Below are 17,780 nucleotides of genomic sequence, written 5' to 3' on the forward strand. Positions count from 1 at the left end.
TAATAGTAAAAACCATAAAAATTGAAATTTGTTCAGTGTCTGTAACTGTGTTCAAATGTGTGGGAAAGTCTTTGTTCAAATATTTGTCTGTGTGTGGCGCCGGCACTAGACTAATAAAGTATAAACATTTGGCCATATAATATATGTCCGGACAAAAAAAACGTAATAGACTAATGTCACATTAGAAGATGTAAAAATGCCTTTTTTTTAAAAAAGGTGCCTTCGAATAGACCGCCTGAAAATCAGGTTTCGAGTTATTTATTGGGAAAAAGGAATTGGCAACTCTGCTTTAATCTGAACGTCAGTCATAATTCTCTTTGCGTCAGTCTATGCTGTCCCTGATGCTGTCAATTTACCAAGTGGCGGTGGGGAGGATTCAGGTTTATTTGTCTATGGGGAGGTTACCATATACCGGCACGGTGACGAAGAGTTTTTAGTAATCAATAAACAAAAATTGCAACGATGTCTCATTTTAAATTGATGTCCTCTACGAAAGCTTCAGATGTGATTCCTGTGAATAAGTATGTGTCGGAGAAAACTGGATTAACCGTGATTATCGCCGAAGTAGAAGGCCCACTTGTTAACGGATTCTTCTGTCTTGGTATTTTGTTTTTCTTGACTTTATTGCATATTTGTTTTGAGTTCACATTAATTATATTTCGTTTGCTTTGTTTATAAACTACTATTTTATGTATGGGGGTAACCTCGTAAACTGCATGAAATGCTTGTAAGAACATAGTTATTATACATGACTTCGAAGGAAACGTATCAAATATCCTTTAAAATTAAACAATATTGTTGACAGATATAAAAGTAATACCTACTGTTTAAAAACCTTTGTTCCTCATTATTAAAACAGGAATTAAGAAATAGTAACTTCTGTTAATACTATTTCTATTTAAACATCTGGCACATTCACCAAATAAAATAAACATAATAAAAAAAAATATTTTGTATTTTAAATTAGTAAGTTGTGTTTTTGTTAACAATGTCACATTGTGGCATAAATGAGAATTGAAACACCGACTAAAAATTATTGTACATCCCACATACACAAATACAAATTATAGTCAATCTCTTACATTCAACAAATTATGATATATATTAATTGATTTCTCAAGAAATGGACTCAGCCTAATTTGATGACCTCTGGCAATTATCTTCTGAACCTTTCTTTTATTTCAATTAAGATTTTTTTATTTTCAACTATAGTACCCAAAAAACACTCACCAGCATAATTCCAGAACCAGGCAATAACAGCAACATCTTAAAAAAATGTGTATTTAATATTATAATTGCGCTTAAATACTATATTAAGATAATATAACTATCTGTCAATTATTTATTTTTAACAGCAACGGAGGCCCATGACGATGACGGTCTCCCTCACACCCTGGAACATCTTATATTCTTGGGCTCAGAGCGTTACCCCTACAAGGGTATCCTGGACCTCCTGGCTAACCGCTGCATGGCCCATGGCACGAATGCATGGACCGATACAGACCATACTTGCTACACCATTTATACAGCAGGAGATCAGGGCATGCTGACGTTACTCCCTATTTACCTGGATCATATCCTGCATCCGACCCTCACAGAGCATGGGTTTATTACGGAGGTCCATCATATTGATGGTGACGGTGAGGATGCTGGAGTGGTGTATTGTGAGATGCAGGGACGAGAGAATACGGCAGATAGCAGGTAAAATGTTTATATTATAGTCTATCTTTATTATTAATAAACATGGCAGATGTTGCTTACATGCCTACATGGTTAGCATTTTACTTTTGGACAGTATATATAATTTCATATAGCTCCATATATTTATCAATCAATTAATATGGTGTAAATGTAAAATTTGTTATATTTTACTAATTCTTATAGGAAGACAAAAATCAGATCAAATGACTTAAAAACTGCTTATAGTACAATATTACTTACAATGACCTAATGTTATAAAAAAATACTAAGTTTTAGTGACTAATAGAATGCAATAACTCTCTTTTCCTATCCTTTGCAATGTCTGAGTTGTGTGTTGGCTTGCTTTGTTTGTAAGTGATTTACGCCATAAATAGTTCTTTGTTGTCCATTTAGTGTGATGTGATTTTAATAACCCTTCAATATCACTATAAGCAGATTTAATTTAAATTTACATCTCTTTAAAATTTTACAAGTTTATAAAACCCTTTAACACCTATGTATCATATTGCGAAAACAAATACATAGAGTAGTTTTGAGTAGTAAAAGTCACCTTGTCTTTGAGCACATGTGATGCACAAATATTTTTAAACTTTTAAGGCCAGGTGCACACTGCGCCGAAATGCACGAAATTTATATAGCGAGATTATGTCAGCATATTGCGTAACCCACTTTTATACTTCAAATCCTTTTGCCAACCAATTGAAAATTTTTATGATAATATTTTCTAAAATAATATCTTTACTAAGATGAGTTGCAATAAACAGTGTGAAATCAGCGGTCGCTAGAAAATTTTACTACACATATGCGTAATTACATATTATGAACACTGTTTGGATATATTTGAATTATACATTAGTTGAGGTGTTTTCAGAACACAATGTTTGAGTGGGAGATAAATGCACTTTGCATTTGGATTACCTCTGTCCTGAGATCATGATTTATTGAAATGAGTAATGTGTTTCATGGCCAAATACAAGTAATAATATTGCACTATATATCTATTCACTATTATGTTGTTTATCGTATGTTAGTTATATCTTTTTCGCCCGCCTCCGTGACCACGAACGAAAATATTTTTTACTTAATTTTTCTTCCTTATATGTTAATTATGACTGAGTAATTACGCCAGAAACACTTACGCTAATAGACCCGATCAAGCTTTACACAGGAATAAAAACAAGTTTATAAATATTGATGGTCATCTTCTAAGATAAGTGCAGTTGCAGCGTATAATAGAGACTGGGGACGGTGAGAATGTTTGCTCGAGAATAAACCCCTCAGACCAATCACACTAGCGGCTGTAAAAATAAGCAGTCCTTGGTGATACATACTGGATATAGATGGATTTAAACATTGTTTATAATATTTACTTCTACACAAATAATTTATATCGATCAATAAAATAACCAAATATTGCAGATGCGAGTTGAAATTGATGCGCGCGATGTACCCAGACAGCGGTTATTCCGCTGAAACTGGTGGTATTATGGAAAACCTTCGCACCTCAACCGATAACACGAAAGTAAGTTGCTATTTAACAGGTCCGACAGTTGCGTGTCAATATTAAGGGAAATGTCAGCGTTAATCAGTGTGTTCGCACCCTAAGATTTTTTGTTGAGCCTATTTTCGCCAGTAGCGCGGTGCATTTGAGAATAACCTTCCAAAGATAGACATGATATTCTGAAAAAAAAAATCCGTAATTGTTAAACGAATTTACCTATTTGTATTTTTGTTGTAGGTAAGAAACTTCCATAAAAAGTTCTACCGACCTGAAAATTTGACGATCATTCTAGCCGGTCAAATACAAGCCGACGATGTGTTCAAAGCGTTGGCCACGGTGGAGGATGACATCATCGCCAAGGTGACTCGTCAATTTATTGGTTCTGCTTTATCTATTTTTTCAAGACGTTGAGTTAGGATGCAGCTACGCGTTTGTTTACGTAAATGCGTGAATGTTTTGTCCAAAATTATTGCTCGTAATAAATTACGTACATTGATGACAAAAGATCCGTCTCGTAAGTCAAGAAAGTATTTTTCGTTTTGATTATAATATTAGTCCTCGTCTTACTAAACTCGTTAATATTTTATTCTGATGTATTTTCATCCAAGTAGGTTTCTTTTCATACGAGCACGCCAAAGTGACGCCACTGCACCTGATGGTAAGTGGAGTGGGATCCAATATAATGTCAGTTGACGAGAGACGATTACCCCTCAGCAGTCGACATAATTATGCCGGCCTGTTGGCACCGGATATACGCAAGCTGATCCCGGAACGGCACAACTTACACGGGCCGTTATGGCGGGTTTTAATACCTTGTGTACAGTGGTCGCTATCCGGACGGATATGAAATATATCCTACCACCAGTAAAGGTGAATAATGTAATAATGGAGGTGTTTCATCACCGTCAGTACATACGGGTCAAATCAATTCTCGTGATACAAATTGTCGAGATCTGTTAGTGCATTATTTTCTCAAACCGTCTGACCTTGTATTGCAATGTGAATCTAATCACACTTGAACAATAATTATGTATGTCTATTTTTAAGCAACTTTAAAAAAGGAGGAGGTTCTCAATTCGACGTGTATTTTTTAATGTTACGGAACTTTTCGAAAGACGAAACAAATATTCTTCTGAAATTTGTGTACCATATCATACATCCATTTCACCGAGTACTATAAAGTTCTTCACGTTCCTAAACGTTTCTTGCGTGAAAATCAATACCTACTACTATATTTAGAAAAAATATAACTAAATATTACCTCGTTTTTCAAGTGTGTATATATGTCTGTTGTTAGTAACGCACTTTTTTATAGCATTACTCTTTCCGACGTTAAATGTGGTATAAGTGGCGTGTAGGTCATCAGTGTCGTATCGACCACTTTAGAAGTTGTCGATACGACACTGATGAATGATTCTAATTGCGCAGAATAAAGCTCCATATGTACTAAGTATATTAAATTTAGGAGGTACGTTTGCAGCAAAAATTGGTTGGCAGTTTACCATTTGGCGTTATCGATAACTAATTTCCGCGTGTTGATGGTTTTCCGGGATAAAAGTCCCGCTATATATTTTCCCGGGATAGAAAGTAGCCATTGTCTTACCCATGGTCTAAAATTATTTTTTCTACCAAAATTTCATCGAAAACCGTTTGGTAGTTTTTGAGTGTATCGCGTTCAGACAAAAAGATAGATGTGGCGGTGATTTTGTTTTAGAATATTTTTTTAGATCTTTTTATCGGGAACATTTGCGTCATACATATTAGTTTCGTAACTTTAACCGTTTACTAATGTTATATAGCCTATAGCCTTTCTCGATAACTGGGCTATCTAACACTAAAATCATTTTTAAATTTGAACCAGTAGTTCCTGAGATTTGCGCGTTCAAACAAACAAACTCTTCAGCTTTATATGATAGTATACTCGTAGATTGAAATCATAATTATAGATGTTATTCTAGGTCTTGCGCGACAGATATTTGAGCATTTTTCCTTGTAGATATTGTATTCTGAGAAATATATTGTCTTAAACAATTATATAATTGTGTATATCAGTCTACAAGATTTTCTTTGCATAAGCTCTATCCCATTTATTTCTTTTGCTCATATTGAAGTAATACTATTAGAGAATATTTTTGTGTTTGGAGTTCCTGTAATTTAAGGAGTACTCATTAATTATTGACTGCCTCGGTGGCGTAGTTGTACAACAGGCGCGGTACGGCGGCGCTCTGAGGTCCTGGGTTCGAATCCCGGGTCGGGCAAAGTGATATTTAAGTTTTTATGCTCAGTATCAGCGCGAAGTCTGGAATTTGTGCGAGATATGTAGATAGGCTCGCCCCCTATCACATCATGGGACGGAGTACACTTGGCGAAAAGTGGGTGCTGGTTGTGCCTCTGCATACCGCCCTTCGGGGATAAATGCATAATGTGTGTGTCATTAATCATTAGTCAAAAATCACATTAAGCTAATAAAACGTGTATGAAATATAGCAGTGGGGAAGCTCCCTTTTTGGAAAATTTATGTAGAATCTAATTATCATTAAAACAATTTTCAGACTGCATTCATCCATATTCGTACCTATTTGTTGTATCGGATTCCCTTTCAGAAAATTTCACCCTTCGCCCCTGAAATATATTAATATAGATTTATTGATCAATAGAGTATTAATAATTGATTCATAATTTATTAAACCGCATTAAGAACGATACTAGAACAAATATATCGATCATTCAATGAACCAGAAGCAACTGTGTGATTGCATAGTAATTGATGTCGTGTACACCGCCTACAATTCACATTTAAAAACTCATTTACGTCGGTCAGGGTGACCTGCGTGTAGGTCAGGGAACGAATGAGAACATGACTCATAGATTTGCTCGTGTCGTCTGGCTAAATCTGTTAAATCGAGACAAATGTTTACGTTTTTAATTATCCGTCATCTTGTGTGTTTAGAAATAAATTAAAGAGGTATTAATGTGATAATATGGTTGGTGTGGGCATATTATTAGCTAATAAAATTTGTATAACAATGTAGTTAAAGGTTGGTATTTTGACTGGGTAATAACATTTAATATATATAAAAAACTAAACTATCTTACGTGTTACTAATATTATAAAGGCGAAAGTTTGCAATAATATTTGGATGTTTGTTAGAAGTAAGTATAGAAACAACTGAATTGTTTTTGATGAAATTTGGCACTGAACCATGGCCTACATTAACGCATAGGCTTTGTCCCGGTAATGTGCTCCCGTGGGCAATAATTGTATTTTTTTAAATAAATGTTGCTGTACTTTAGCAGCGGGAAAGGCTTTTCACACAATCGAAGCCGCGAGCAACACCTAGTTACTAATATTCTACGAAATCTTGACAAATAATGCATGTTTCTATGTAGAGGGAAAAAGAACCGCAAGAGGAATGGACCAAGCCGTGGCAGACTCTTCCACCGCCGCCGAAGTACTCCGAGCTGAGGGAACAATGGCCGGCCGACACTGAAGATTGCGGACAGGTAATTTAATCATAGATATCTCTTATAGTCGACGTAAATTTTAATGACCAATCTGAGTAACGAACGTTGGCAATGGTTTTCAGAATCCAAATAACGAAAGGAAACTTCAGATCACCCATAAAGGTTGCCAATAGATTTTTCTTTAAAGAAATATCTGTTTACAGTTAACCATTTTATCATATCCTTTCTTGTCTATGCTGCCAATGTCGCTAATAATACATTGTAGTCGGGAGTAACTACTGGACACAATTAATATCTCATGTCTCAGGATGACGAACGCAGTGGAATACCAAACAATAATTTGTAATTCAAGGTGATGGATGGTTTTTCTTCTGTTTATAGGCGGTCGCATCGCTCACCATCAGGCGAACGGCAAGTTCGTCTAGTCATTCAAAGCAATAAATATGTCGCACCCTTAGAACTAAATTGATCTAATTCAAAAGTTATATATTTCCCGATTTTGTTTCAAAACGATCGTCCGAAGCATGCTCTATATGATGATGAGAAAACAAAATTATAGAATACAAACGGAGTTTCTCACTTTTGACAACCGCCCAATTCACTGCCTTCTGAATTGTTTTAAAATCTTTTTTATTCGTTTCCCACAAATCATTTTTTTAGTTAGGTCAATTTAGTTTTAAGGGTGCATATGTATATAATGTATGTATTAAATAGGTATTGGCCTCCATGAAACGAGCTAACTTGAACCTTTTAAAAATGAGTTGTTCCTAGGTGTTGTTCGGGTGGAGAGGCCCGGTGCTGACGGAGCCGTCGGCGCTGAAGGACCTGACGGCGTGCGCCATCCTGCTGCGGTACTTGTGCGACACGGCCGCCGCGCCGCTGCAGAAGTGTCTTGTCGAGAGGGAAGATGCACTCGCTGGCGATGTGAGTATCCAAATAGGTTTTAGGAATAACTTAAAAATCTAGTTTAAGGTGCTAGTTGGGTTTGTAACATCTAAATAGATATATGGTTTTAAAACAATAGATAGAAGGTCGGTTATTGATCCATGTCCTTAACCAATCACAAGCATGGTGTTTCAATTTCAGTCACTCAACCGAGCAACATATTGAAATTTGTTTAAAGAAGTATTTATTGAGTACCAAAATGTAATACAATTGCCCTTTTTAACCGACTTCAAAAAAGAAGGTTCTCAATTCGACGTGTATTTTTTTCACAGATATCCTACAACCTAACAGAAAACCTGGCAACATTGATCAAGATTGAGTTAGACAACGTTCCAATCGAGAAACTGGAGACTGCCAGAGATGAGGCCAGGAAATGTTTGAAAGTCGTGTGTAGTGGCGAGGACCCTATCGACATGGAACGCCTGAATCGGCTGTTGAAGAAGCAGCTGCGGGAGTCCATCGCCAGCCTGGAGTCGGACCCGCATCACGCCGTCGCGTTCCGATGCATCGGCGACGCTCTGTACTCGCAGAACGATCAGGACGTAAGTTGTATTTGATAATCAGTAATAAGACCAGTGTTAAATAAATGAATAAATGTATACTGTAGGCAACTAAAATTTGGGTCTTTATGATTCAGGCATGTGTGTGAAGATCATAGGATATAAGTTTATAACATAAAGACTCGTCAGTTTTTAATAAAATATAATAAATAAAATAAATTATAAGACATTAATATGACATTCAGGTAAATTTTATGTTCAAATTATATTGCAGTTTGTTTCCCGTATGAACCCACAAAAAGATCTGAAAGCTCTGTTAGAAGAGAGCCAGGATTACTGGCTTGGTCTTCTGCAGAAGTACTTCACGGATGACCTGGTCACCGTCGTCGGCTCTCCCAGCATTGAGCTGCAGGACAAGTTTGTATTAATTTCTCTTTATTATAATGAATGCTGTTAATTTGGAGTAAAAAATTCCATGAAACAATTTCTTTTTATTTATCTTATTAAATATTTTTTTCAATAAGATAACCTTTTCTGTACATTGTAAACAACAACAGACATTGCTCGGCAGTATGCACACAATATATAAATTAAAATATCTTATAAGATTGATTTTAATTCAGAATGGCAGAAGAAGAAAAGAACAGGATAGAACAGCAGAGAGCGGAGCTCGGTGAAAGTGGACTCGCCGAGAAAATGAAACTTCTCGAAGACGCTATGGAATTCAATGAGGCATGTATCTTTGTAGGATGAAGTTATGACTATTTATAATAAATTTTCGGTCTTTGTGCTGGAATTACTATGAATATATAGAGAACGATAAATTATGACAAGTTGTAAAATGAATTGCCTTAGGGATGTTTCATTAAACAGTCATAAGAACTAACTTTGGATCAATGGTAATATAAACCAATCTATATATAAGTCATCTGCAATCATATCAACTTTCATTATGATTGGTATCGACCAAAATAGCGAATATCGATTTGCTATCCATCTGTAGATAGCAATAAGAATTATTTGAAATTAGCCATTAGTTACAACCAATGCATAGTTCTTACGTTATCTGATACGTTTACAGCGCCCCCCACCCCCCGGAACCCTGGCATCCGTCCCTGTACCGTCGTGTGCGTCCCTCAAGTGTCACACCATCTCTACGTGGAGCTCGGACACCGAGTCCTGCCCACACTTCGACTTGAAGGAGATCCCGATCTACACCAGAGTGCATAGTCTTAAAACTAACTTTGTTTATGTGAGTATTCTGTGGTTTATATTTTGTAAAAAATCTATTTCGATCAAATGCCTGCGGTTTTTAGCACAATATTATCTGATGTATACAAACTGATTATGCGAATGACGCAGTTGTGTGTGCGCGATACTACAGCGCTCTGAAGTGCCGGGTTTAAATCCTGGGTGGAGTAAAGTGATATTGGATTTTTCTACTCAGTATCGCCCCGGAGTTTGGAATATGTGTCGGATAGACCATAGGCGCGGTCCTAATCACATCTCGGAACGAAAAACATGTGGTGTATACTAAGTGCCCTGGTTACACCTCTGACAACCCCTTGGGAAATAAAGGCGAGATGTGTTTTACGAACGAATTTAGAGTGTAACCGAGTGTTGAGAATGACTGTAGTCTACTATAACTACATTAAACATTGTGTAATGTTACAGATGACGCTGATCTTCGACACGATGTCGGTGGAGGAGGCGGTGCGCAAGTGGCTGCCGCTGCACACGCACGCGCTGGGCGAGTGCGGCGTGTGGCGCGCCGGCGCACTCACGCCGCACGAGGACGTCATCTCCGCCACGGAGCAGCTCACGGTGCTGTTCTCCTCCGACATCGGCTTCGAACGCGGCGGCAACTTCTCCGTCGGCCTGTTCGGAAACTTTGTTCGTGTTGAAGTTAGGGTGAGTTTGGATTTTAGGTTTTAACAGTTGTGTAGTCGTTTAGTAGGTCCTGAGATTAGCGAATTCACAAAAGAAAACTCTTCAGGTTTATATATTAGTAAAGATTTCATGCTTTGTTATTGTGGGTCATAAAAAGCCTCATCGATATTTATAACTTCTTTCGATCCATCTGTAAATATTTTATAAAGTATGGAGTTTTTTCTAGTCACATGATCACAACAGATGTTTTTTTAGACGTGTTACATTAAAAGTGCATTTCGGATCATGGAAAACTTCAATATCCGTCAAAATTATATCAGGAAGACATAGGATATTTATTTCCCAAATGTCTATAAAAATGCAAATACAAGGAAATTGTATATTGTTCAAATCAAACTAAAGTATAAATGTACTTGCTTGTGCAAAATATGCTGTATAAAAGTGTAGTGCAATTAACAGCAGCAATAAAATTTTAAATGTGGATTAATTTATTTCTTACTATTTTAATTTTAATTGCCGAGAGCCCAATTAATATGATTTTAAAGTGTATATTCTGTTTTCAGTGTGAGCCTCAAGATTATGAAGAAGTAGTGAATCTCTTGTACGACATACTGTATGCTCCTGAGTTAACGAAGGAAAGGTTGTTAGTTTTCGCCCAGAGACTCATCAATGATGTAGCTCAGGTACATGAAAAATATTTTTTTTTATTTTTTCTTGTATAATTAAACCTACTAAATTGTTATTTTTATGTACAGGCATCGTCAAAATTCCTTATCATGTGCGCTAATACCAATAACACATTTTTTTCTTTTAATATCATAAACGTAATCGAATTTTTATACCATAAAACTAGGGTCTAGTTTGTTACTACTACCATACATTTTGGTCGCAGGTCCGTAGAAACGGTAATAAGATGGTGTACGACGCGCTCAGAGACTCCGTATACAGTAAAGACACAAACATGCACTGGTGCTCGGTACTAAGGCAACAGAAGTTCCTCAAAGATCTTATAGAGCAGTTGAACGCTGGCGGCGATTCCGCAGAAGCCGCTGTGAACGAAGCCAAGACGACGCTGAAGGCCATCACGGCGAACGCGTGGCTCCATCTAGCGGCGGACTTTGACAGATACAAACTCAGCACGGAACCATGGAAGAGATTCGGCAGGGAGAACGAGATTACGCCTCTGCCGTGAGTCACTAATTACTACAACTCGTAATTTTAAGAACATACTAAAATTAAAGTATAAATATCAGATTATACGAGGGACATCAAATATACAACATCCAGCCCTGTAACCAATGCGTAGCGCCTGTCGCTATATACCCATCCGATGATACGCTTTAGTTACTGATATCTCATATTGCTTGTAATATATATGTGTCTATTCATAGCTTCCATGGGTAATATATCTAAATATAAATCAGTCACGGCTTGACTGATACCTTTTTTGTGTTCCTAATTATCAGGACCAGCTTTGATTAAAAAAAATATTTTGAAAAATCAACAGGAAAAGTCATCAATCTAGATTAATTTGTTTGTATGTACAGGCCAACGTTGTACTGGGACGCGGAGCTGCTGTCGGGCTGGGGCGGCGGGTTCGTGATGGGCGTGGGCGGGCTGGAGTCGTCGTTCCTGGCGCAGCTGAGCCCCGGCCCGCGCGGACTCGCGCTCGACGACGTCGCGCCGCTGCTCGTCGCTCTCAACTACTTCACGCAGCTCGAGGTGAGGCGGCTGATGGTTTCATGCTACTGATGCAGTCATGTACGATGGTAATTAGTCCGAGGTTAAAAGATGATCATGGATTCTAACGAACAGATCAAATCTGTGGATACGTGTTCCATTAATGATATATTACATGTTATAGGGATTGAATATACAATTTGATCGGGTGGAACTTTAGCCTTTTTCTTGCTGATACTAAAGAAAACTCGATAATGTAGATCTGAGGATCACTGGTGCTTGTAACTTTCTATTCATATATAATTATTCACTAAATATGCATTCCGCCACAAGATGGTCACTGTGGATTACACACACTGCTTACATAATAATATTTGTTCTACAGGGTCCAATGTGGCGTCTGATTCGCGGCTGTGGTCTCTCGTACGGGTACGGCGTGCGAGCCTCTCCCACTGAAGGCAGACTTGTATTCTCGCTGTACAGGGCCACTAATACGGTTGCTGCTTATAGCAAAGCCAAGTCTATTTTGGTGAGTGCACCTTATTTTATAATTATTCTGTGGTTTATTGTAAAAAAAACAATGTTGCAACAATTAATACAGAAACTTACGTATTTATACATTTTTCAATTTTTCGATTAATTTTACGCAAATTGATAGAATATTCCTTTGAAAAGCCGTAGCCGGATGCCTTCTCACAATCGTTAACGATAGCAGATAACAAAAAATAACAGATAGCAAAAGTCATGGGAATGACATATCCTAACGATAAGTCTATCGGTAGGATATTTTGTATCCATAACATAACTTCAGTGTTAAAGATTGCAGAAAATCATCTTGGATATAGTTCCAGAGGTATTTTGATGGTTGTTTTGTAAAATCCACTAATGTGTTATTTTCAATTCATATACAGGAAGAATATTTGGCGGACGGTAAATTCGACGATGACCTTTTCGCTTCTGCGAAGAGCACCGCCCTCTTCGAAGTAGTTGAGAACGAGAAGTGTCCAGCTGATGTCGTCAAACAGTCGTTACTCAACTATTTACAACGTGTTGGTGAAAAATATAACAGGTAAAGCATTATTTACCTCGTTTTAAATATTATTGATTCATCGAAATAATTCTTAGTCCAATGACTATGCAGTTACTGGAGCTTTGTCCTGATTTGAGAGAAATATTAGTAGCTGTAGGAAAACTATTAAATACCTACTTCCTCTGATGAAAGCATGGCCCTATATTTCAAACACGGGCCTATACAATTTCGTGTATTTTGCATATTTTAAAGTTTCGTATATAACTGCCTAGATGGCGTAGTTGTATTGAATTTTTCTACTAAGAATCAGCCCGAATGTTGGAATGTAAAAAGTAGGTGCCCTGGTTGCATCTCCGCCTACCATTACGGAGATAAAGACATGATGCGTGTTTGTTTTATTATAACTGTATACAACTGTCCTGTATCCTAGGGATTTGGTGTGCGCGATATCCGCGGTAACGCCGTCGGCTGCGCGCGCGGCGGCGGCGCGGTGGTTGCCGCTGTTGTTCGACTACGAACAGTCCAAGCTCGCCATCGTCTGCCACCCGACTAAAGTCAATGACATGCAGGCCGCGTTTGAAAAGTAAGTATATTATTATAAAAACTAAACTCATTTCCGTATCAGTATGTATCCAAGGTTAGGTTACAATTTTTTATTTCATACAATTTCATGCATGAGCACGAAGTGAAACTTACTTTTGGGAGCCACTACCGCCGCCGTCTTCCTAGAGACCAGCCTCAATACCACCAGTTATATACTAGCGATTAGTAAAAGTTCTCAGAAATTCAAAAAAATTAATTAGCAATTTCTTAAATACATAATAATTATTTAAGACCGTTATAAAGCAATATTTTGCAATGTTTTTCAAATAGGTAGGACTACAATGCTGAGGTCTCTGGTTCGATCCCCAGGTCGTGTAGAATGATTTGGGTTTTTCTACTCGATATCAAGCCGATGTCTGATTTTTGAGACCAATGTGGCTCACCTGCTTATCATATAATGGGACATCATATCATAGACAGGGCAGTAAATGGGTGCATTAGTTGCGTCTCTGCCTACCTCTTCGGCGATAAAAGGCATGAGTGTGTATAATTTAAAATGATTTTATATTATCCTTTACTGATGATTTGGCTTTTTATCGTACGTCGCCACTACCATGTGCACCACATAAGCCAGACCTCAAATTAATATTGAATAATTATTTTTCACAATTGCAGAGTGAACGTGAAACTAGAAGCGTACGAGTCTATGGAAGCGTCGCACTTTAACAAATAAGCGTAATTTTTATACAACATGTACAAGTGTATTATTTTAACAGAAATAACAGAGTCATACTTTTACACTGGTTTTACGATAAGAAATTAAGTATTCATATATTACACGTATTTTTTAAGTTTTTGTTTAAATTAACTTCGCTTGGCTGTGCCTTACAAGATATTTCCCTGTTTACGATATCGCCTAGTTTATTAGCAGAACACAGATCACGGTCTAGAACGTTTCAGAGTCGATTCCTAAGTTGGGCACTTTTTTGTGTTATTCGTTCACTGTTTGCCCAAGACTCTATGGATCGGAATACCAACGGTTATGTGTGCATGCAATCGTTGCGCCTGTCTATGCGGTATAGGGGTGATCACGTAAAATATATTTAATCAATACGCATTTTTAAAACAAATATATTAAAAAAATATGTTACAATTTTTTTATTGTAAAATTGTTTATTTAATAAAAAGTGGAGTTATTGTGATAATAGTTTTAATCACCATTCATTTTAAAGCTATTTCTATACAAAAAATATAACTTAAACTTAGCCAGATATTAGTGAACATTATAATAAAACATCTCACAACCGCTGCAACATCTCCGTCGAACCCATTCATAAAATATCATGTCAATTATTAACCTTCCAATTTTCATATAACCTTTGTTTATAATTTTCAACAAGTCCTAAAGAATGTACTGAAAACATTAGTCAAAAGCTTTACAGAGCAAAAATATTTCTTTATACACCTCTGTAGACGTAAATTGAGCTTCGCTACACAGTCTAAGACTTCTATAGAATCTGTATACACCAATTATGACAAGATATTAAAACTTTTAATTAATATCTATCGTGAATTTCAGTTTGTCGGTTTAGTCTATTTAATACTGGTTAACTAAGTTGTTAGTGTGCACGATATACAAAAATAAACCATCCATATACCAGCATTTGTTTACCATTTAGAACCACTCGCGTAGGCCTTCCTGACCACATATCCCACCACCCGTTTGGTGAGGATTACATTTATATAAAATTATTAATGCATAAACTAACAATAAATTGTACACGAATTGATATATTTACAAATAACTCGTTACATACTAACAGTAGAGAAAAATATCGATATTTCCAAGTAACAATAAAATTCATGATTACGATGCATATTTGATATGCACATCTAAAATGTGTTATGAAGCACCAATATTTGTATTTCAATAGAACGTTGCAAGTTACTTCGCACATGGTGTCACGCAGTTCACTTAACATATCCATAACGTCTAGTTTGCCTTAACACGAACGCGGGCGGCTCGTCTGCCACGATATACAAGATTAAAATATACGTGCTTTGAGAAGATTTGGTAAATGTTAAAAGAGCAATTTTATTAATCTAACATTATATTAATTCACTATGAACATCTACTTGAATAAAATTCTCTAATAAAATGATAGACTAATTACGTTTCGCTATAGACTACGTAACTTTAATAATAAAGAGGCGGCCTCATTTACACTATTACGCACGTCAGTGTGCAGCTCTCGTGCGCGTGCGCACGCCGCGAGATTCAACGCGCACCGAGTGTGGCCGAGCGCTTGTGTCGCGCGGACTCCGATAACATCACTACACCATAGTGGAGCTGCAATGTTCGTGTGTAGACGAACTCGCTAACATTTTAACGTCAAAGTTGATAAAGAAACGAGTTCTCAAACGTTTTGAAAACGCGATCGAAGCTAGCATTTACTTTATCATATAAATGATCAAAATTAGCCAATGAATTTCCGTCCAAACACTAAAAGAAAACAACGTACTTTGGTATCTATACCCAAACAAGCATTTAGCAATCTTCTGTTAACTCAATATAGAAAACACGTGAAGAGTGAGCCAATGCGAAAAGGTGTTCTAGCGCGGAACACCTGTATCCAAAATCATAACACAAAAACGCTCTTATATCAACTCCATTAGATGCATCGGGCTGCAGCGCGGCCGCCTGTAGCAACCACGCTTATCACACTAAACAGACTTATAAATTCAGAAACAGCTATAACTTCACGATACACCTAAATTCACTATGTTCTCCAAACGTGAGGCTATATGTAGTATCGATAACATTTATATTATTTAACCTTTACATATTAAACCTTATAGAACTAGTTCAGAAATATCCGACTACAGCAAAAAGGTACACTGAACATTTACAAGTAGCTTCACGTATTAAAAAGCATTATATAATAACTATACCCATAACGAAGGCCGTCGCTCGTCGAATGTTACTCAGTGTAACGGAATAGCAATGGTTCAAAGATAAATTTTATATTTATAAAATGGATTTCATTATGTATTCGCTTCGTTTTAGATGACATCTAAATGATATGCATGTGACAGATTGAAAGCGTTGATTACATTCGTGATTTAAAAACAAGCGATGATGTTATGTTTTATTCGTTTTCATAGAATTTATGTGTAGTCAACACCCGTTGAACGTATCTCATTTTGAAAGGCGCTTGTAATTATTCAATTGAAACCTCTTTTTTTAAATACACCATAGAATGTGACATAACAAATACGACACGAAGGGTCGTGTCGTTTAAATGTAATCATTGTAATTGGTTGAGGGACTAACGCGGGAGTCACGTGCTGATCCATCAACCAATCACAATTAACCGACACGGGTTCTAGTGTCGTAATTTATGCACATTCTAAGGGGGCAGATGTATTAGAAGCGCGCATTATGATCAATGTCATTTACTTCCCAAGCAATACTTCATTGGTTAAAAAAAACAAGCTGCACAATAAATCCGTCGACGTGGACACACTAGACCATCGTGGTTTGGTTCGATCAAACTATCCACGAAAGAGACCCAACACGCCTTTATAATCTCGTGGCAATATAGCCTTAAAACGCCCTTTGGATACGATGTCAACGAGTAAACGCTCCAATTTTTTCGATATGAAAAAAATATTACTCATTGAGTACCTTCAAGCCAAAGATCGTTAAACTACAAGCCGCAACCGCAGCACGCAACAGATCGCATGTAACGAGCGGTGTGGCGGTGTTTGCGAGTCTACAGTATGCTGGTGTCGATGGAGGGCGCGTGGTTGCGCAGCGCGTCGTGTATGTAGGAGGCGATGCTGGTGTCGGCGACGAGGTGGAAGAAGTAGAGATGCTCGAAGCACTTGAGCGAGATGGAGCGCAGCGCGGGCAGGCGCAGCAGCAGCGCCGCGAACCGACCCTCCTCCGCGCAGCGCGACCGCCGCACGTACTCGTCCAGGCACGAGAACATCTGGGAACACCACACCCGCTGATAATATATTTTTATTTTTTAATCATAAAAAACACTCCAATTGAGAACCGACCCCTTTTTGAAGTCGGTTAATAATTTAACAAAATCCGGGTTTTTTCACATTTGATACGTAGCTCGTCGCCTGGTAATACGATATTTGTGAATGCCCGAATAGTGATCACCGTGCACAACGTGTAAAACCCGCCATAGTAGTTCATGAGTGTGTCGTGTGAAGGGTCCAGCCTGTGTATATTTGATTTTAAACAGGCCGGCATAATTGTGTCGACTGGCGACAAGCTATCTCTCGTCATTTGACAACACTACTTTGCATTACTTGACACTATCAAGGGCTGTAGGGTGCACTTTGCAGCGCCCATATAAATAAACTATGTATTCATTTATTTCACTAGATATGTTTCGATATTATATGGGTATACAGTATACACCCCTTTTAATAGAACTACTATGGTAAAATATTTTTTTATAAAACCCACCAGATTTCTACGAACCGTAACTAGGTTACAGAACAA

At 37.4% G+C, this 17,780-nt stretch overlaps 2 protein-coding genes across 9 annotated transcripts in view; one reads left to right on the forward strand and one right to left on the reverse strand.

Annotated features, from left to right (window-relative positions):
- Window positions 1-302: 302 nt before the first annotated feature.
- Window positions 303-14,452, forward strand: LOC115452306 (uncharacterized protein C05D11.1). The gene is made up of 18 exons (XM_030180792.2): window positions 303-601; window positions 1,356-1,701; window positions 3,121-3,223; window positions 3,440-3,562; window positions 6,593-6,706; window positions 7,439-7,591; window positions 7,885-8,154; window positions 8,387-8,529; window positions 8,736-8,844; window positions 9,194-9,364; window positions 9,787-10,023; window positions 10,566-10,685; window positions 10,895-11,190; window positions 11,550-11,724; window positions 12,068-12,211; window positions 12,594-12,751; window positions 13,143-13,295; window positions 13,931-14,452. Exons 1-18 carry the CDS (start codon window positions 463-465, stop codon window positions 13,986-13,988), a joined length of 3,012 nt encoding a protein of 1,003 aa, XP_030036652.2. The 5' UTR covers window positions 303-462; the 3' UTR covers window positions 13,989-14,452.
- Window positions 14,449-17,780, reverse strand: part of LOC115452308 (protein ultraspiracle homolog) — a 52,880-nt gene continuing 49,548 nt past the window's right edge. For all 8 annotated transcript variants that reach the window (XM_030180802.2, XM_030180798.2, XM_030180801.2 and 5 more), the window contains one exon: window positions 14,449-17,250. In XM_030180802.2, coding sequence (XP_030036662.1) covers window positions 17,032-17,250 — 219 coding nt within the window. In that variant the 3' untranslated portion in view covers window positions 14,449-17,031. The remainder of the gene's footprint in view (window positions 17,251-17,780) is intronic.

Source organism: Manduca sexta, chromosome 23, assembly GCF_014839805.1.
Source record: "Manduca sexta isolate Smith_Timp_Sample1 chromosome 23, JHU_Msex_v1.0, whole genome shotgun sequence".
Taxonomy (NCBI): domain Eukaryota; kingdom Metazoa; phylum Arthropoda; class Insecta; order Lepidoptera; family Sphingidae; genus Manduca; species Manduca sexta.